We start from the raw sequence: 22,541 nt of genomic DNA on the forward strand, positions 1-22,541 counted from the left end.
ATTGGACAAGTGTCAGTTTTGCCAAACATCCGTGTCCTATGTGGGGCATATTGTATCACAGGATGGAGTAGCTACAGATCCATCCAAGATTGAAGCTGTTACCACATGGCCCAAACCGAACACAGTGACTGCCTTGCGGTCATTTCTTGGGTTCTGCGGATATTACAGGCGCTTTGTGCAGGATTACTCCAAAGTGGCCCATCCTCTGAATCAGCTGCTGGCTGGTTACCTTCCACCAGCCGAGAGGAAGAAAAAGGCTAAAGGTAAAGAGAACAAGGACTACTTCAAACCCTCTGAGCCTTTTGGTGTTAGATGGGATGAGAAATGCGAAGAGGCCTTCCACACCTTAAAGCAAAGTCTTACTCAAGCCCCCGTGTTGGCTTTTGCAAACCCACAGCTGCCATATGTGCTACACGTGGCTGCCAGTCAAGAAGGGTTGGGTGGTGTGTTGTATCAGGACCAAGGAGCAGGGCTGAGACCCGTAGCGTTCATCAGTCGCAGTCTTACGCCATCGGAGCGTAACTACCCAGCTCATAAGCTAGAATTCTTGGCGTTGAAGTGGGGGGTGGTGGATAAGCTGCAGGATTATCTGTATGGAGCGAAGTTTGAAGTGAGGACAGACAATAATCCATTAACCTATGTGTTGACTTCGGCAAAACTTGATGCCACCGGCCACCACTGGATTGCTGCACTATCTGCTTACGACTTTAGTCTCAGGTACAGACCTGGGAACCAGAACATTGACGCAGATGCTCTGTCTCGTCGCCCACAGTACCAGAAACCAGAGTGGAAAGATGTTGCTTCAGCAGATGTGAAAGTAATGTGTCAGATGTCCATGGTATCTGGACCAAAGAATTCATTTCATGCTCGAGAGATTGACCACTTGGGAGCGTCAATGCATGCTGTTCCCCAGGCATTTTGCAACCTTTCCAGTTTGGATGTACAAAACTTACCCATGTTGTGTTCATCTGAAATATCCAAAGCACAACGGGAGGATCCCTGTATTCATGAGGTGTTTTCAGTTCTCCGTCTGGGTGATATTACACGGATCGACAAATCAAAACATCCTGACTGTCGTCTGCTCCTAAGAGAATGGGACCACTTGGAAATTAAAGAGGGAGTGTTGTGTAGAATCACTTACCCACCCACTAAACCATGTCATTCACAGTTGGTCCTGCCTGAAAAGTACAGGGAAATAGTGATGAAGTCTTTGCATGATGACGCAGGTCATCTGGGAGTAGATAAGACCTATGGGTTGGTCAAGGACAGATTCTATTGGCTGCGTATGAAGTCTGCGGTTGAGGAGTTCTGCAAGTCCTGTGCACGTTGTGTCCAGAGAAAGACTTTACCTAAAAGAGTTGCTCCTCTGTTTCACATGCAACGTGATGGACCTCTAGACCTTGTCTGTATGGATTTTCTGTCCATCGAACCCGATTCCAGCAATACCGCAAATGTCTTGGTCATTACAGATCATTATACTCGCTACGCCCAAGCTTTTCCCACAAAGGATCAGAAAGCATCCACCGTTGCCAAAGTGTTGTGGGAGAAATACTTCATCCACTATGGACTGCCAAAGCGAATACACAGTGATCAAGGTAGAGACTTTGAAAGTAGACTTATACATGAGTTGTTGTCCATGCTCGGGATTGAGAAGTCAAGAACAACTCCATACCATCCTCAGGGAGATCCTCAACCTGAGCGGTTTAACCGTACTTTGTTAGACATGCTTGGAACGCTGGATTCGAAGCGAAAGAACAAGTGGAGTCGGCACATTGGACATCTTGTTCATTCTTATAATTGTACCCGAAATGACGCTACTGGTTTTTCACCGTACTACCTCATGTTTGGACGTGAAGCGAGGATGCCGGTGGATTTGTGTTTCGGAGTATCCAGTGATGGCACATCACAGAGAACTTACCTCAAGTATGTATCTGACATGAGAAAGGAATTGCAAGCTGCTTATGAACTTGCTGAGTCTGTTTCTGCCAAACAGAATAAAGGAAATAGGCAGAAGTATGACCAGAAGATCTGTTTTTCCCAACTCCTGCCTGGTGACCGAGTTCTCATACGGAACCTAGGACTTCAAGGGAAACATAAGTTAGCAGACCGCTGGGCTTCTACACCTTACATTGTTGAAAGTCAAATGTCACAACTACCTGTGTTTCGGCTAAAACCTGCAGGTGGGAATGGACCCATAAAAATACTGCACCGGAATCATACCCTGCCATTGGGACAAGAAGTGCGTCTGGATCCGCCAGCGGATAATGAGCCGACACCTAGTAGGAGAACCCTGCAGAGAAGAAGGAGGAAAAAAACGAGAAACCAGGAAAACTTTGTTCCAGAAGACAGAAAACCCACGACACAGTGTGTGGATCATGTGGAACCTGATGAGTCGGAAGATGAAGAATGGGACCTATGGGACGACCTCCCAGAAAGACGCATAAAACAGAATCTGGATGAATTGTCTGAACCATTTAGCTCAGACTTGGACATGGTCTGGGAAGAACCAGATGCTTCCGAGAAGGAGATAAAAGAGACTGAAAGGCATGATAACAAAGGAACCAACGCCTCCAACGTAGTTGAAGGAACTGAAGACCGGGTATCCGAAATAAGGAGCTCACAGCGAGTTAAGAAGGTTCCTGAAAGATTGACATACAGTAAACTAGGAGTGCCAAGTGTAATGATAGCCCCTATGGTTCGATATGTTACCTCCCTTTATACATGGTTGGGAAGCATGCAACACCTTATGTGTAAAGTTCATTAGTCATGGGGACATGCCTATATTTGGTAGGGGGGGAAGTGTAATACCCACTGGAAATGTTATGTACGCTAAGTATGGTTATCAATCTTTAACTTAGACACTATTATCATTGTTATAAATCCCTGGGTTAAAGTTGCCCATGTGAAGGTACAGCAAGAACTTTTAAGGACACAATGTGACTAAGAGCAGACTTTCCATAATTCTGCACCAGTATCAACTGTTGCAGACAGTGAGGCTGCGCAGTCTCCAGGCAGAAACCCCAGGAGGAAGGGGTGGAGTCGGGGTTTTCGAGCGGGAAACGGGAGCGACTGGAAGAGAAGAGGGCAGGAGCTCTGAAAAGAGGGCTCAGGAGGCAAATGGCTGCCGCATCCCGTCCCGGGCTTCCAAACTCGGCCGCCGCCCTTCGTATTAGTAGCTCTGCATCCAGAACTCAAAGTGGGATTCAGTGATCGTGAAGAGAATTCAACGAAGGGGTTCGGAGTCTTAAGTCTTGCAGACATTATACATACCATGAGCTCCAACTTAAGCGCGCCAACGAAAGAGTGCACTCGAATTTGGACACGGACAGATTCTCCTTTGAATCCATATAAATGGAGTATGTATGTTTATTATGTCTAGATTCATTCTAATGTATGCAAATGTCTAATTTAGGTAATTGACCCGTAATCTTCTTACACTGTCTGACGTTAAAACTATAAAGTAAGATAATTAGAATTAAGCCATTGTAGCAGTGATCTCCTTACTGGACTATAGAATACTGTCTACAACAGAGACCACATCTCACATATATCTAGAGAACCGTGAAGGGGTTACACTAAAAATCCATGTAGACTACATCAAGCGCGCTACCCTCTTCGATCCTCCTTGTTGCCTCCTCAAAATTCATTCAAATTAGTCAGACTTGACCTTCCCTTAACAAATCCATGCTGACTTTCCTCGATTAATCCATGCCATTCTTAATGACGATTAATATGGTTCCTCAGAATTTTTTCCAATAATTTGCCCAATTTAAACAATGGTTTCTGTATCTATCTTTCGAGCTTTCCAAATAACTGTTTAAAAATGTACTCCTTTATGCACCTTAGTTTGCCTACATCAAAGGTACATATCCCAGATAAAATCTCACGACTTATCTGTTCCTGAATCCTTTGAAAACAGTCTATTTACATAAACAGTCGTAGTTGTTTCCTTCAAAGATACTTCCTGACTTAATTGTTCACAAATCCTTCGAGGAGTAGTTTTATTAACTGCTTATCTTCCTAAAAAAATGACTTTAATAGCACCTTTCACGACCACCGGACGTCCCAAAGCACTTTACAGCCAATGAAGTACTTTTTGAAGCGTTCCCTATACTATAGTTAATGGACCCCTCTGCCTATGTTTATTACGCTATTACTAAAGTTACACTTTCACTCATGGTTGATGTCGTCCCAGTCACTTATTTCCTTGTTCAAGCATTTCTTGTAGATAATACTCGGACACTAAAAGTAGATGATAAGCCATGCTTTCATCTCATTGCCATGCCTTGCTCCCTTCTCTGGATGCCTCTGCAGGTTCCTCCATAAGAACATTGGAACTAAAGAATTGCTAGACAAAAAAAGACCAAGGTCCATCTAGTACACCTTCTAGCATCCTAGTAGTTGCATGATACAATGGTAATGGAGTTGTTGACTAATCATGGCAATCAGCCTCTATCAATTACTGTACAACAAACCCAGACATGAGACGAAGAAACCCAAACCCTCCAGTAGTGGAAAGCTTTGAAAATCATAGGTCCAAGGTCACCTTTTGCTCCCAAGCATGTACACTTACCATATGCTATGTTTGAAATTACACTCTTACATAGGAGTTGTACAACTGAACAGGCTATTGTATTTATCTGACCCTGCAATTTATGGTTGGGTCAGTGCTGGAAATACTGAACTTAACCTCCAGCATCCTTTGGGAACCTTCCATCTTGTATATTACATCCCAGGTTGGTTGTTTTCATTGCCATTATATTTTCAGTCATAGAAGCTCAGGAACAATCATGCGCTTTCCTCTTTTTCTTTATTCGTTTACAGGATGTGTGCCTCACTGGCAAGGCCGGCATTTATTGCCCCTCCCTAATTGCCCTTGAGAAGGTGGTGGTGAGCCGCCGCCTTGAACCGCTGCAGTTTGTGTGGTGAAGTTACTCCCACAGTGCTGACTTTGTTGTAGTGGTTTGGTGTAACTGAGTGGCTTGCTAGGCCATTTCAGAGGGCAGCTCAGAGTCAACCACATTGCCGTGGGTCTGGAGTCACATACCGGGTAAGGACGGCAGGTTTCCTTCGCTAAAGGACATTAGTGAACCAGATTGTTTCATGGTCACCAGATTGTTTTTTTTAATTAACTGAATTTAAATCCCCCAGCTGCTGTGGTGGGATTTGAACTCTGGTCTCTGGATCAGTAGTCCAGGATTCTGGATTACTAGCCCAGTAACATAACCACTCTGCTACCGCACCGTATTGTGTGCATTTGCGCGTGTGCGTGTTAACTGAGTGAAAGTATTTACGATGGACATTTTGGTCTTCTGTTATTTCATGCAGCAGTCTCAAGACAATGCTGCAGGACAATCATGATGGAACTTATCGTCTTACATACACTCCGCGGGTATCGGGCTCGTATGTCGCATGTGTCTGTGTGAGGGGACAGCATGTACAGGTGAGTTAATGGGGATGAAGATCAGTAAAATGATAACTCAAAAGGGTGTAAATTCTATTGGCATATTGCATTAGTTCACTTGCCTTATGCCTTTGCAACCTGAGTTTGAGTACATTCCTGATAGAATAGTTAAAAATAATTTATCTAGGTCTTGAAATGAGATGTCTAGTTTCATCTGACCATCAAAGTAAGTATATGCCCTGAATGCATGCATGTGATCATTGATTGTAAAATGTACGTTTCCCCATATACTCTTTGTTCACAAAGTGCATCAGGGACATTGAATCTGAAGCAGTGTTGTTTTGGGGTTGACCTTATCTGTAATTGTGCAATGAGAAAGGGTTAATTAATAACCTTGTAGTAAATAGGCCTTTAGGGAAGAGTGACCATAATATGTTAGAATTTTATATTGAGTTTGAAAGTGATTTAGTTAAATCCGAAACTAGGGTCTTAAATCTAAACAAAGCAAACTACGTAGGTATGAGGGGCGAGTTGGCTAAGGTAGATTGGGAAACTACATTAAAAGGTATGATGGTAGACGAGCAATGGGTAGCATTTAAAGAATTAATACATAATTTACAACAAATATGCATTCGTTTAAGGCGCAAAAACCCCACAGGAAAAGTGGTTCAACCGTGCCTTACAAGAGAGGTTAAAGATAGTATTAGATCAAAGGAAGAGATTCATAATGTTGCCAAAAAGAGTAGTGAGCCTGAGGATTGTGAGGATTTTAGAATTCAGCAAAGGAGGATTAAGAAATTGATAAGGAAAGGGAAAATAGAATATGAGAGTAAACCAGCGAGAGACATAAAAACAGATTGTAAAAGCTTCTATAGGTATGTAAAAAGGAAAAGATTAGCGAAAGTAAATGTGGGTCCCTTACAGGCTGAGACAGGAGAAATTATAATGGGGAATAAGGAAATGGCAGAGAAATTAAACAAATACTTTGTGTCTGTCTTCACAGAAGAAGATGCAAAAAACTTCCTGGAAATAGTGACGAACCGAGGCTCTAGCGAGAATGAGGAACTGAAAAAACAGTTTAGTAAAAAAATAGTACTGGAGAAATTAATGGCACTGAAAGCCGATAAATCCCCTGGACCTGATGGACAAACATCCTATGGTTTTGAAAGAGTTGGCTATAGAGATAGTGGATGCATTGGTTGTCAATTTCCAAAATTCCTTAGATTCTAGAACTGTCCCCGTGGATTGGAAGGAAGCAAATGTAACCCCACTATTTAAGAAAGGAGGGAGAGAGAAAACGGGGAACTACAGACCAGTTAGCCTGACATCAGTAGTAGGGAAAATGCTAGAATCTATTATTAAGGACGTGGTAACAAGGCACTTAGAAAATAATAATCGGATTGGGCAGAGTCGACACGGGTTTATGAAAGGGAAATTGTGTTTGATGAATCTGTTGGAGACTTTTGAGGTTGTAACTAGCAGAATAGATGAGGGGGAACCAGTGGATGTGGTGTATTTGGATTTTCAGAAGGCATTCGATAAGGTGCCACACAAGAGGTTATTAAACAAAATTAGGGCTCATGGGATTGGAGTTAATATACTGGCATGGATTGAGGATTGTTTAATGGACAAGAAAACAGAGAGTGGGAATAAACGGGCACAAAGAGCGCCGAGAGAGGGACCAGCGGCACAGAGCGCCACGAGCGGGAGCAGCACCGGAAGGAGCGGACCTGGTGGGAGCACAGTGAGAGGAAGCAGTTAAAAGGAGCAGTCCCGAGCGGCAGCAACTCAACAGAGGCAGTTTTTGGAAAAAGTGACGTCCGAGTAAAGAAAGTGACGTCGGCATAAGGGAAGGAGCTGATTGGTGAGTAGCTGGTGAGTGTATTTTTTTTAAAGTTTATTTCTGCTAAGCTAGTTAATAGTCTTTTAAATAGAGGGAAAGTGCTGATTGGTGAGTAGCTGGGGAGTGTTTTTTGTTAAGTTTATTTCTGCTGGGTTAGTTCTTAGTCTATTAAATAGAGGCATGGCAGGGCAGCTCAGTCCCATGGAGTGCTCATCCTGTGCCATGTGGGAAGTCCTGGACGCTTCGCGTAGCCTGGACGACCACATGTGCGGAAAGTGTCGCCAACTACAGCAACTCCTCGAGCTCTGGGTTTCGGAGCTTGAGCGATGGCTGGAGTCACTGCGCTGCATCCACGAGGCTGAGAGTTACGTGGATAGCACGTTTCTAGAGGTGGTCACCCCGCAGCTTAAGAGTATGCAGGCAGAGATGGAATAGGTGACCACCAGACCGAAGAGGAGGACCAGGCAGGTAGTGCAGGAGTCCCTGGAGTGCATCGCGCTCTCCAACCAGTATTCTGTTCTGAGTACTGGCGAGGGCGATGGTTCCTCTGGGGAGAGCAGCCAGAGTCAAGTCCATGGCACCATGGGTGGCTCAGCTGCACAGGGGGGAGGAAAAAGAGTGGAAGGGTAATAGCGGTAGGGGATTCAATAGTTGGGGGAGCAGACAGGTGTTTCTGCGGCCGGAGACATGACTCCAGGATGCTATGTTGCCTCCCTGGTGCCAGGGTCAAGGATGTCGCTGAGCGGCTGCACAACACTGGGGAGGGTGAATAGCCAGAGGTCATTGTCCATATCGGTGCCAACGACATAAGCAAAAAGAGGAATGAGGTCCTGCAGGCAGAGTTTAGGGAGCTAGGAGAGAGATTAAAAAACGACCTCAAAGGTAGCAATCTCTGGATTACTCCCGGTGCCACATGCTAGTGAGTACAGGAATAGGAGGATAGAACAGATGAATGCGTGGCTGGAGTGATGATGCAGGAGGGGAGGGCTTTAGATTCCTGAGGCATTGGGACTGTTTCTGGGCAAGCCGAACGAGTTACACCTCAACAGAGCCGGGACCAATATTTTTGCGGGGAGGTTTCATAGTGCTGTTGGGGAGGGTTTAAACTAGCTTGGCAGGGGGAGGGGCACCAGCATATTGGAGTAGAAAAGAGGAATAAGGTGCATAAAAGAGTGATTGTGTTGGATAGTACTAGAGGTGGTAGTAGATTGGAGCAGACTAAGAAAGACTACGAAAAATCCAAAAATGGGTTTAGAATGCATGTACGTAAACACACAAAGTGTGGTGAATAAGGCTGGTGAGCTACAAGCACAATTAGCCATGTGGCAATATGATGTTGTGGCAATAATGGAGACATGGCTTAAAAACGGTGAGGACTGGGCACTTAATATTCAAGGGTACAAGGTGTTCAGAAAAGATAGGGAAGGAAAAAAGGGAGGTGGGGTGGCAGTGCTGATTAAGGAAGACATTGTAGTGTTGGAAAAGGATGATGTTCTTGAGGGGACAAGGACAGAATCCATTTGGATGGAGTTGAGGAGCAAAAAGGGTATGATCACGCTATTGAGGGTATTCTATAGGCCTCCAAATAGTGAGAGGGAGGTAAAGGAGCAAATTTGCAGGGAAATCGCAGAGATATGCAAAAGCTATAGAGTGGTGATATTGGGGGACTTTAATTACCCAAATATCGATTGGGATAATGCGAGGGGAAAGGAAGGGGAGGAATTTCTGAAATGTGTTCAGGAGAATTTCCTTGACCAATATGTTCTTGGCCCAACTAGGAAGGAGGCATTGCTGGATCTGGTGCTGGGGAATGAGGTGGGCCAGGTCGATCAAGTGTCTATGGGAGAACACTTTGGTACGAGTGATCATCGTATCATAAGATTTAGATTAGCAATGTAGAGGAGCAAGGAACAATCTAGAGTGGAAATTCTAAACTGGAATAGGGCTAACTTCAATGGGATGCAAAAGGATCTAGCCAGGGTAAAATGGAACCAAAGACTGACCGGAAAAACTGTAACGGAACAATGGGTGATCTTTAAGGAGGAGATGTTCCAAGTACAGGCTAGGTACATTCCAACAAGAGGGAAGGATAAGGGAACCAAAGCAAGGGAACTAAAGCAAGGGCTCCTTGGATGACGAGGGAGATAGAGAAGATGATGAAACAAAAAAAGAGGTTGTATGATGCACGTTGGGTGAATTGTTCAAGGGAGAACCAGACCAAATACAATAAGTTGAGAGGGGAAGTGAAGATGAAAATAAGATTGGCAAAGAGAGAATATGAGAGTAGAATAGCGGTTCACATAAAAGGGAACCCAAAAATCCTCTACCGGCATGTAAACTGTAAGTGGGTATTAAGAGGCAGGGTGGGGCCTATTAGAGACAAAGAAGGTGATATATGCTTAGAGGCGCAGGGCAATGCTAGAATACTCCAATGAGTACTTTGTATCTGTGTTTACTAAGGAGGTGGATGCTGACAAAATATTGGTAGAAGTGGAAAAGGTAGGAGCAATGGAAGGGGTGAAAATTGATGGTCAGGATGTACTAGAAAATCTGGTTATGATTAGAGTGGACAAGTCGCCTGGTCCAGATGGCTTGCATCCTAGGTTGCTAAGGGAATTGGGGGAGGAGATTGCGGAAGGGCTTGCCATAATTTTCCAATCTTCCCTAGATGCGGGGGAGGTGCCTGAGTATTGGAAAGTGGCAAATGTGACACTATTGTTCATGAAAGGGTGTAAGGACAACCCTAGTAACTACAGGCTGGTCAGTTTAACATCAGTGGTGGGTAAAGTTTTAGAAACAATAATGAAGGAAAAAATTAACGAGCACTTGGATAGGTTTAAGCTAATTAAGGAGAGCCAACATGGATTTGTTTTTAATCTAATTGAATTTTTTGATGAAGTAACAGAGGATTGATGAAGGGAATGCAATGGATGTTGTTTACATGGATTTTCGGAAGGCGTTTGATAAAGTACCACATAGAAGGCTGGTTAACAAAATTGAGGCTCATGGAATAGGTGGGTAAGTGGCAGCTTGGATAAGGAATTGGCTTAAGGACAAATAACGGTGAGTTGTGGTAAATGGCTGTTTTTCAGACTGGAGGATGGTAGACTGTAGTAACCTGGGAGGTTATGAGTAACCTGATCCACCAGGTGGTGCTGTGGCAATTGCTCTCCTGAGTTAAGTCTGATCTGTACTGTTGTACTCTTTGTTTTTGCTGCCTCATGGCAGAAGCTTTTATGTGCAAGAGTTGATTAAACCATGTTAAGGAGTTAACCTGTGTCTGTCTCCATCTATGGCCACTTCAAGATACCACATATGGTGACGAGAATAAAGGACGGAAAAGTTTTGGAGTATTCGGAAGAGGTGCTCGGGTTGGTTAGCAAACGAGTTGGAAAAGCACGAGGCTAGGCCGCGGGAGTCAAAACGGAGTTTGATTTTTTGGCTGAAGTGACCGGACTCCAAGGATGGCAGGAATGGTAGGCTCCGTGGCACCTTTTGACAGCAAGTCGCAGTCTTGGGAGGAGTATATTGAAATACTGAGCCATTTCTTTATGGCAAACGAGGTGGACAGTGCTGAAAAGAAAAGGGCCATTTTACTGAGTTGTGTGGGAGCGCAAACCTATACACGGATGAGGAATCTGCTGAGCCCGGAGCGGCCAGGAGAAAAATCTTTTGACGAGTTGGTGAGTCTACTAAAGAATCATTTCAATCCGAAACCTAGTGAAATAGTACAGAGATGGAAATTCAATTTGAGGATTAGGAGGCCGGAAGAAAGCGTTACTGAGTATGTGGAGGAGCTTCGGAAGCTCGCACAGGACTGTAATTTTGGAAATGCACTCAGTCATGTTAAGGGACAGACTAGTATGCGGAGTTAACGACGACAGTATACAGCAAAGGTTGCTGTCAGAAGAAGGGTTAACATTTGAGACGTCACTTAAAAAAGCACAAGCCATGGAGACGGCTAACAAGGACATTAAGGACTTAAACAGTATGAGCAAGGAGAAATGGAGTAAACCAGGGGGAGGAGCTGTTTTCAAGATGGAAGCTGGCGCGAAAAGTCCACCAGTCGGGGTTGGGGATTGCTACCGATGTGGCGGGACGAGCCATTATGCAAAGGACTGCAGGTTTGCAAAGGCAAAGTGCCACAATTGTGGGAAAATAGGGCACTTAAAGAAAGTCTGTAAAAGGGCAGTGAGTGAGAGAAGCAGTGCTAAAGGGGCAAAGCATGCAAAAGGGGGGAGGGAGAAGTACACAAAGCGGGCAAATTACATACAAGAGGAGGGTGAGTCTAGTGAGGAGGTTTTCACTGTATGCAGTATAGACACTTCAAGGCCCAACGTACCCCCTCTCACTCAGTATTTGATAGTGAACGGAGGTCAAGTAAAGTTTGAGATTGACACCGGATGTAGTGTAACCATAATGTCGCAGACTACGCCAAGCTATGGGGGGAAGCAAAAGTACCAGAGCTAGGTACATGCCCCATTAGTCTCAAAACCTACACAGGACAGAAGGTGGACATTTTGGGGGCGGCCGAAGTACAAGTGGAACACAGAGTCACCAAAGAGCTTACGGTGGTAGTGGTAGCAGGGTCAGGGCCAAACCTGTTAGGGCGAGGGTGGATCAGTGAGTTGAGTGTGTACTGGCAGGCAATGAATAAAATGGAGGACAGTACAGAGGCACTGCAAGAAGTGCTGATGAAGCATGAGTTAGTGTTCAAGGACGAACTGGGCACCTTAAGGGGAGCCACAGCCAAGATTCATGTAGCCAGTGATGCCACGCCTCGTTTCTTTAAACCAAGGTCGGTACCTTTTGCAATGAAAACCAAGGTTGAAACGGAACTAGATCGCCTGCTAAGGGACAAAGTAATAGAACCAGTGAAATTTTCAGACTGGGCGGCACCAATAGTCCCGGTATTGAAGCCCGACGGTAACGTAAGGGTGTGTGGTGACTATAAGTTAACAGTGAACAGAGTATCATCACTGGAACAGTACCCCATTCTGAGAATGGAGGACATGTTAACATCGCTCGCTGGGGGAGAAAGATTCAGCAAACTGGACATGAGTCATGCGTATCAGCAGATATTGCTAGATGAAGAATCAAAAAAGTTTGTCACAGTGAACACGCACAAGGGGCTGTTCACGTATGCCAGGTTACCATTTGGTGTCAGTTCTAGCCCAGCAATATTCCAACGGACTATGGAGGGCATTCTGCAGGGCATTCCAAAGGTGGCCGTGTACTTAGATGATATTCTGCTAACAGAAAGTGACGATCAGGATCACTTAAAAACACTGAACAAAGTGCTACAGCGGCTGGAAGAGGCGGGGCTACGCCTGAAACGGAGTAAGTGTAGTTTCATGGAGAAGGAAGTTACATTCCTGGGACATTGGGTGGATGCCACAGGCCTCCATCCATTACCAGGGAAAGTGCGGGCAGTGCAGGATGCACCAGCACCCACCTCAGTGACTGAACTGAAAGCCTATCTAGGGCTCCTGAATTATTATAACCGGTTTCTTCCAAACTTATCGATGCTGCTGGCACCCCTGCACAAACTGCTGAGAAAGGAGGAGCCATGGCGTTGGGGGCCAGAGCAAGCGAAAGCATTTCAGCAGTCAAAGGAGCTACTTCAGTCCAGCAGGGTGTTGGTGCATTACGACGAGAAGAAGGAGCTGATAATGTCCTGCGACGCATCACCCTATGGAGTGGGGGCAGTGTTGGCCCACCGCATGCCAGATGGAGCAGAAAGGCCCATCGGGTTTGTTTCACGCACGCTCACAGCTGCGGAAAAGAACTATTCACAGCTTGATAAAGAGGGGTTGGCCATTATATTTGGAGTAAAGAAATTCCATAAGTACATATATGGGAGGAAGTTTGTAATCCATACTGACCACAAGCCTATTAGCTTACTGAATGAGATGAAAGCGGTGCCTCAAATGGCATCACAGAGAATAATGAGATGGGCAGTAATACTAAGAGCCTATGAATATGTGATCACGTACAGAGTCGGCAAGGAAAACGGGAACGCGGATGCTCTCGGCCGCCTGCCCCTCTCAAAATCTCCTCGCAGTACTTCCCCTGAGGAGCACGTCCTGATGCTGGATCAGGAGATCAGTCCCCTGATGACTTCAGCGCAAATCCAGGGCTGGACAGCCAAGGACCCCGTTCTGTCAAGGGTCCGTGAGTATGTGTTGAAAGGTTGGCCAGATCACCGTGAGGGACCGGAGTTCGTGCCGTACAGACAGAGACAGCACGAGCTCAGTGTCCAAGATGGATGTGTGCTATGGGGAGCACGCATCATAGTCCCAGAGCGGGGACGCTCTACTTTGATGGAACAGTTGCATCAATCGCACCCAGGAATGACTAGAATGAAAGGACTGGCTAGGAGCTACCTGTGGTGGCCTAACTTGGATGCTGAAATTGAGTCAAAGGTAAAGTCATGCACTATATGTCAGGAACAGAGGAAAGCGCCTGCCGGGGCACCACTCCATCCCTGGGAGTGGCCCAGCAAACCCTGGAGGAGAATTCACATAGACTATGCGGGACCTTTTATGGGCAAAATGTTTTTGGTGCTGGTTGACGCTCACTCAAAGTGGATCGACGTTTATCCAGTGAGCTCTGCAACGACTGATGCCACACTAAATTGTCTCAGGAACAGCTTCAGCGCGCATGGTATTCCAGAAATGATTGTATCTGACAATGCACAGTGTTTTGTTAGTGAAGGGAGCAAAGAATTCATGGTAAGGAATGGAATCACACATGTCACCTCGGCTCCATATCACCCAGCCTCAAATGGGTTAGCCGAGTGGGCCGTGCAGACTTTTAAGGAGCTCATGAGGAAGAGCTCAGGTGACACCCTGGAGACCAAGCTCAATAGAGCCTTGTTTAGTTATCGTATAACACCCCAAACTACCACGGGGCTTTCTCCGGCTGAGTTGATGATGGGGAGAAAGTTGCGGTGCACGTTAGACCTGATACACCCAGATCTCAAAAGCAAGGTTGAGACAAAACAAACAAACCAAAAAGCGTACCATGACAAACATACTAAAGCTCGCCATTTCGCCATAGGGGACTCTGTGTACACCCGGAACTTCGGTTATGGACCTAAATGGATACCAGGACTAATCCAGGACATTACAGGACCTGTGTCGTACCCTGTGTTACTAGGGGATGGTCGAGGGGTTTGTCGGCATGTGGATCAGCTTTTCAGCCGGCAGCAGGGGGAACTGCCTCAGATGGAACAAAGGGCAGTAGAGGAGGCTGTTCCAGGACCCAGCACGGCTTATAAGGTGCCAGTGGACACTGGTACTGCCAGGCCACAGCGGGACAGAGTAAAACCGACATCAGAGACTACTCCAATCTCAAGTGCGAATGAATCTGAGAATCCACCACAAGTGGAATTAAGACGTTCACAAAGGATTCGCAAGCAACCAGAAAGACTTATACAAACCTGTTAAATTAGTCAGGGGTCAACCATGGTTAGAGCATACTGGTTAATTAAAATGTAGTACCTAGTAAGGGTTATTGTTTAAGAATTGCATACGGCAATCTTAAGGGGGGAGGAGTGTAGTAACCTGGGAGGTTATGAGTAACCTGATCCACCAGGTGGTGCTGTGGCAATTGCTCTCCTGAGTTAAGTCTGATCTGTACTGTTGTACTCTTTGTTTTTGCTGCCTCATGGCAGAAGCTTTTATGTGCAAGAGTTGATTAAACCATGTTAAGGAGTTAACCTGTGTGTGTCTCCATCTATGGCCACTTCAAGATACCACATAGACAGTGGTGTTCCCCAAGGGTCAGTGCTGGGGCCACTGCTTTTTTGATATATATAAATGACCTGGATATTGGAATACAGAGTAGAATTTCTAAATTTGCCGATGACACCAAACTTGGGGATGTGGCAAACAGTGATGATGATACTAATCGACTGCAACAGGACATAGAAAGGCTCGCAGAATGGGCAGACAAGTGGCAGATGGAATTTAATAGAGAAGTGTGAGGTGATGCATTTTGGCAGAAGGAACGGGCGAGGCAATATACACTTAATGGCATAGTTTTAAAGAGTGTGCAGGGACAGAGAGACCTGGGAGTTGAGGTGCATAGGTCTCTGAAGGTGGTAGGACATATTAAGAGAGTGGTTAACAAAGCATATGAGATCTTGGGCTTCATAAATAGAGGTATTGAGTACAAAAGTAGAGAAGTTATGCTGAACCTTTATAAAGCGCTGGTTAGGCCACAACTGGAGTATTGCGTCCAGTTCTGGTCACCACACTTTCGGAAGAATGTGAAAGCACTTGAGGGTGCAGAGGGGATTTACCAGAATGGTTCCAGGGATGGGGGATCTTAGCTACAAGGACAGGTTGGAGAAACTGGATTTGTTTTCATTTAGAGCAAAGGAGGTTGAGGGGTGATTTGATAGAGGTGTACAAGATTATGACGGGTTTGGATAGGCTAGACGGGGAAAGGCTGTTCCCACTAGTTGATGGTACAAGGACTAGGGGACACAGATTTAAGGTTTTGGGCAAGAGATACAGGGGGGAGGTGAGGAAAAACTTTTTTACGTAGTGAGTGGTGGTGACCTGGAATTTGCTGCTGACGGAAGTGGTGGAAACGGAGACACTCAATGTTTTCAAGGGGAGACTGGATAGGCGCTTGAGGAAAATAAACTTGCAGGGCTACGGGGACAGAGCGGGGGAATGGGACTGACTGGATTGCTCTACAGAGAGCCGGCACGGACTTGATGGGCTGAATGGCCTCCTTCTGTGCCGTTATGTCTCTATGACTATGATTTTCGGGTTGGCAGGCTGTAACTAGTGGGGTACCGCAAGGATCAGTGTTTGGGCCTCAGCTATTCACAATCTACGTCAATGATTTGGATGAGGGGACCAAATTTAATATATCCAAGTTTGCTGATGATACAAAGCTAGGTGGGAATGTAAGTTGTGAGGAGGATGCAAGGAGGCTTCAAGGGGATATAGACAAGCTAAGTGAGTGGGCAAGAACATGGCAAATGGAATATAATGTGGAGACATGTGAAGTTATTCACTTTGGTAGGAAAAATAGAAAAGCAGGGTATTTTTTAAATGGTGAGAGATTGGGAAATGTTGGTGTTCAGAGGGACCTGGGTGTCCTTGTACACGAATCACTGAAAGTTAACATGCAGGTACAGCAAGCAATTAGGAAAGCAAATAGTATGTTAGCCTTTATTACAAAAGGATTTGAGTATAAGAGTAAAGATGTCTTACTGCAATTATATAGGGCCCTGGTGAGACCACACCTGAAGTATTGTGTACAGTTTTGGTCTCCTTACCTAAGGAAGGATATACTTGCCATAGAGGGAGTGCAATGAAGGTTCATCAGACTGGTTCCTGGGATGGGGGGATATCCTATGAGGAGAGATTGAGTAGACTAGGCCTATATTCCTAGAGTTCAGAAGAATGAGAGGTGATCTCATTGAAACATACAAAATTCTTACAGGGCTTGACAGGGTAGATGCATGGAGGATGTTTCCCGTTGCTGGGGAGTCTAGAACCAGGGGTCACAGCCTCAGAATAAGGGGTCGGCCATTTAGGACTGAGATGCGAAATTTTTTCGCTCAGAGGTTGGTGAATCTTTGGAATTCCCTACCCCAGAGGGCTGTGAAGGCTCAGTCATTGAGTATATTCAAGACAGTGATCGATAGATTTTTGAATATTAAGGGATATGGGGATAGTGCAAGGAAGTGGAGATGAGGTAGAAGATCAGCCATGATCTTATTGAATGGTGGAGAAGGGCCAAATGGCCTACTCCTGCTCCTAGTTCTTATGTTCTTATGTAACTGGTAATGGGAGTGAAGTATGTGCTATTTCTTTGTTCTCAGCTGGACTAATTCAGTGAGTGTTTCACAACATTGCAACCTTTGCAGCCAGAGAGTAAAAAGGCAGCTGGTGTTCTTGTTCCTCCCTGCTATAAGAAGAAAGCAGTCATGATGTAAATATTTTTGTATCTGTGACTCAACTTGCAGTACCTTGGAACCTTCTCCTAATAACATCCTGCTCTTGATCTTTCCAAGCATTAATCTTCTGAACTGTTGCTGATTGATCCAAAAATTAGTATGTATAAATCTGCTTGGGGAAGAAATTTCCATCATTATTAATTTAATGAGAAAGTAGATGAGAATAAAAAGTGCTGTAACTGCACTTTTACTTGCCAAAATTGATTGAAGATGGGAATTTCAGCCCCCCAGAGTTTAATTTCCCCATTTATTTTTTAACATGTTAACATCACATCCCTCACATTTAAATGGAGTCAATAATCTATTTATTTTCAAATGGTTAATGCCTGCGTTAAAGTAGTGCAGACAGGAAGTTAACACCAACACACTAACCAGTGCTCCATAATAGTGCATAGAGTGATTAAACCCCTGGTTTCTTGCAAAAGTCTTCACTCATAAGATACAAGACAACATATTTCAGAAGATATCTGGCTTTCAAGATATCAACAACTTCAAGTGAAAGTCTTGTTGATGAATAATTGATGCCCCAATCCTACCGGCCACACCTATTTCTGCTTCCTTAACCGTTGCCCCTGCCATAGCTGCAGGCCAACCCTGCTGGAGTTCTTGCTGAAAGTTCAAAATTGATGCAGACATAGCAAAATGTCTATAATAAACCTGCCAGTTTTATGCTCCACCAGAGTTTGGGTGGAGGTGTGAGCTTTGTTATATTTACATTCTGGCTCTGTTCAAGGATTTCTCCGTTGTGTTGTTGACCAGGGCACCAGTAAGTAGCCTTGGTCCCCAGCAGCCAACTGTCCAGTCTGCCTGCTGGCTTCAAATAGTGCTGTCCCAGAGGACTGCTGCAAAGCGAAGGCAACGCGGCTGCTATCGGGTTATTCCGCATGCGCCTACATTTTACTATTCCTGTCATCTGATGCCACCTGCACATTAATGGAATGAAAACTTTTCCTATTCATAAACACTATGGGGTTATTTTTTTGGGTATTAATGGCTGTGTGTGTCATCAATGAGGCCCTATATTTTTTTGCCAATAAAATGACAGTGAATGGACTTCAGAAAAGTAATTCCTTCACTGCGAAGCACTTTAGCACGTCCTGAGGAAATGAAAGGCTCTGCATAAATCACAGAAACCTCACAGTACAGATAGAGGCCATTTCGGCCCATCGAGCCTGCACTGACACATATCCCACCCGATCCCCGTAACCCCACGTATTTAATCCCCCTAATACTGGTTGTTTCTTAGGAAGCCTCATGCTGTAGCCTCCTTTCCACGGGCAAAGTCATCAAGATATTTCTCCAGGCAACGGAGTCTTCCAGGACTTGCTTAAGGTTCCTCTTTCTTCTCTGTTGGTAGAAGGGAGGGTCCTAGTGACCGAGTACGGAGTGGGGGGGGGGGGGGGGGGGGAGGTGCTGAAGGAGCTGCTGGGAAACCAGTCGGGAGTGTCCGTCCCTTTCTTGGTTCATTTTCCAGAACCATTACAACTGCCTCCCTCCCCACTGGTCGCATCTCCTGTAACATACGTGGGGTTTGGTTAAACATGCCCCTGAGCTCTGCCACTTCCATTTCACAATTCCTCTAGACTATGTTTAAACTCCTTGCACTCTTTCTCTTGCTGGTCACTGTTTAGGGCCTTTCCACAACTTGCACTGTGTCTTCTGTTCTGTTAATTGATTCTTCAATATCTCATTCTCAGTTTTGAAACGTTCTATTTCTACAATCATGTCCTTAAGTTCCTGTATTTCACTCTCCGGTAGCTGTTTAACTTTCTTTATGCTCTCTGCCTGAGTTTTAAATTGACTATTTTCTTTAATCAGATGTTCTTTTTCTTGGTGCAACCCCTGCACTGCCAAGAATAGACCCCGAACCAGAGAAGACTTGATTTTGTTCTTTCTCTTCTTTGAATCACTGACCACGCCTAACAGATACTCAGTGATGGCATCGACTGAGTTGCTTAATCCCAGCAGTTCCTCTATTTTTTTGGACTGATCCCCCATGTCGACCCAAATACTTATCAACTTGTTCTCCAGTCTTATCATTTTTAGTCGCTAGTCAAAACCAGCTATAATTACTTATAATTAATCTTCCGTCTACCAGGCTGATCCTTCCCGTGACGGGTATGGAACACTTAAGTCACTCTTGATTCCTGGCTTTGCTCACCACTTTTGTCAAATGTTAGCCACTCTGGCTAATATTATATACTAGGTCCAAGAGTCTAGTTGCAGCAACTTTAATACTTTATTAAGGAACACAAGATTAAGCTACTGCCTTATCTTCTATTGATCTATCCGTCATAGTAAAGATGAAAGTCCTGCTCGTCCACATTAACTTACACCAGCTCAGCTCACTGGATGGAACCTTAAATGTCCTGAGGGTAATTGCGAGTGTCCTAAACTGCACCCTTACACCAGGATACTCACGCTCTTTATACCCTGTAGTAATCCATCTATTGTCACCTGACACTGTCTTCTCTGCTGGGTTTTGATTGGGAAGCTAAATCATACGTATAAACAACCCACACAGATTATAATCTAATTTTTTCTATTACTCACTCTTGCTTAAGCCTATTTTGTCATTAATAACAAAGAAAGACCTGTTCTTTCTCCTTATCTCATTAAAGTTACCAACTTGCTTATGTCCTGTCCACAAAAAGCAGGTCAAATCCAATCCGGCCAATTACCGCCCCATCAGCCTATTCTCAATCATCAGCAAAATGATGGAAGGTGTCATCGACAGTGCTATTAAGCAGCACTTGCTCACCATTAACCTGCTCACTGACGCTCAGTTTGGGTTCCGTCAGGACCACTCTGCTCCACACCTCATTACAGCCTTGGTCCAAAAATGGACAAAAGAGCTGAATTCCAGAGGTGAGGAGAGAGGAACTGCCCATGACATCGAGGTAGCATTTGACCGAGTGTGGCACCAAGGAGCACAAGTAAAATTGAAGTCAATGGGGATCAGGGGGAAAACGCTCCAGTGGCTGGAGTCATACCAAGCAAAAAGGAAGCTGGTTGTGGTTTGTTGTGGAGTAATTTCAAATCACTCAACACAAGTCTGAGATCGAGAGTCCAAACAGCCTTTATTCGCACCGGTGGGGAGACAGCCTGCTTGCACCTTCGACAAGCTTCTCCGAATTATTACAGCAGTTAGTAGATATTTATACATACAGTTTGATGTGCTATACATTGTTCCTGCCTACCTTTGAGAATGTTCTGCGTTATGACATCATTTTAGCTCTTATCAGCATTTGTTTACTGGCCCTTTGTCCTAATCCCAAAAATTGTTGACTTTGTGTCTGCTTCCTGATCTACTTAATGTCCTTGAGATATTGTTAGGCCGTCTGGTTTCTCGGGTGGTTACACATCTTGAGCATCCCCTTTGTCTTGCAACATTTGCATTTCTATGTTTTTGATTGTACCTTGTAGCCAGCCCAGTTAGGCGATTATGTGAGGTAATGCTATGCACTGCCTCTCCTGACCATTTTTGTATCGAGCCAAATCCCCAACATGCACCCCCACTCTACGCTAACTTTTATGCATCTTCTTTCCCCCTTTCATGGTTGTTGGAGGCCAATCATCTCAACCCCAGGACATCGCTGCAGGAGTTGCTCAGGGCAGTGTCCTAGGCCTAACCATGCTCAGCTGCTTCATCGATGACCCTTCCTCCATCATAAGGTCAGAAGTGGGGATGTTCGCTGATGATTGCAGTGTTCAGTTCCATTCACAATTGCTCACAATGAAGCCGTCCATACCCGCATGCAGCAAGTCCTGGACAATATTCAGGCTTGGGTTGATAAGTAGCAAGCATCATTTGTGCCACACAAGTGCTAGGCAATGACTATCTCCAATAAACAAGAGTCTAACCACTTCCCCTTAATATTCAATGGCATTGCCATTGTCTAATTTCTTGCCATCAATATCCTGGGGGGTCATCATTAACCAGAAACTTAACTGGACCAGCCACATAAATATGGTGGCTACAAGAGCAGGTCAGAGGCTGGGTATTCTGTGGTGAGTGACTCCCCTCCTGACTCCCCAAAGCTTCTCCACCACCTACAAGGCACAAGTCAGGGGTGTGATTAAATACTCTCCACTTGCCTGGATGAGTGCAGCTCCAACAACACTCGAAGTTCAACCCCATCTAGGGCAAAGCAGCCCACTTGTTCGGCACCCCATCCACCACCTTAAACATTCACTCCCTCCACCTGCACAATGTGGCTGCAGTGTGTACCATCTACAACAGCATTTCCCAATCCCATGACCTCTACCACCTAGAAGGACAGGGCAGCAGGTGCATGGGAACACCATCATCTCCAAGTCACACACCATCCTGACTTGGAAATATATCGTTCTTTCATCGTCCATGGGTCAAAATCCTGGAACTCCCTCCCTAACAGCACTGTGGGAGTACCTTCACCACACAAACTGCAGCAGTTCAAGAAGGTGGCTCACCACCACCTTCTCAAGGACAACTAGGTATGGTCAGTAAATGCTGGCTTTGCCAGAGATGCCCACATCCCGTGAATTAATGGCCCTGAAATTAGGATCGGGAGCTTGCCGCGCGTGCAAGCCCCCGATGTGCACTCACCCGGCGTGCCGACATCTGAAGCCCGGGCCTGCTTGCATTTCCTGTCACTGGCCTGGTTCAGATGTCGGCGCGATGTGCTTACCTGATCCAGCGGCGTGGTTAGTGCGATGTGCCGGCTGGATCAGGTGAGCACTGTGCAGCCAATCAGGGGAGGGGAAACTTGATTCATGAGTTTGAGAGTAAGAACTGTCAAACTCATGACAAGTTTGGGCTGCCAAAACACTACTTAAACTTTAAATAAAATTTAAAAAAACATCCCACTGATTATATTAACTATAAATAAGTTTTAAAAAAATTTTAAACAATTAATCAAATTTTTGAAAAAAATAAATTTTTTAAAAAGTGTCTAAAACTAAACTTGCCTTACTGTAAATTCTAAATTGTACTAAAAGACCACTTACCTGTAAAACTAAACACTTACATCTGGTTTTTCCATGCGTAAAAACCGGAGGCCTTTACACTCGGGCAACTCTTGGGGGGGGGGGGGGGGAAAGGAATTTCAGCGCGCACGCGCTGCATCACAAGTCGCGCGCGTTCTACCTCTTAACCCCTTAGGTCAGAGGACAGGAAATGCCGGTTTTCAGCGCATGTGCTGTGCATGCTGAAAACCGGCAATTCCTCCGGGCACACGCGTGAGTACCCCATCCGTACTCACGCGTTGTGGCAGGAATTACTGGGCCAATAAGTAAAGAAAAACATTCTGTGGAATGTCTCAGCAGTG

The 22,541-nt window shown here is 45.1% G+C and overlaps 1 protein-coding gene across 1 annotated transcript in view; it reads left to right on the top strand.

Moving 5' to 3' along the window:
- The window catches only part of trim45 (tripartite motif containing 45), a 44,122-nt gene that overhangs the window by 17,799 nt on the left and 3,782 nt on the right, over positions 1-22,541 (top strand). Inside the window, exon 4 of the mRNA XM_086006767.1 lies at positions 5,329-5,443. Within this exon, the coding sequence (XP_085862893.1) occupies positions 5,329-5,443 (115 nt within the window). The remainder of the gene's footprint in view (positions 1-5,328; positions 5,444-22,541) is intronic.

The sequence above is a fragment of the Somniosus microcephalus genome, chromosome 14 (assembly GCF_052327205.1).
Source record: "Somniosus microcephalus isolate GS21.2 chromosome 14, FLI_Smic_1.0, whole genome shotgun sequence".
Lineage (NCBI taxonomy): Eukaryota > Metazoa > Chordata > Chondrichthyes > Squaliformes > Somniosidae > Somniosus > Somniosus microcephalus.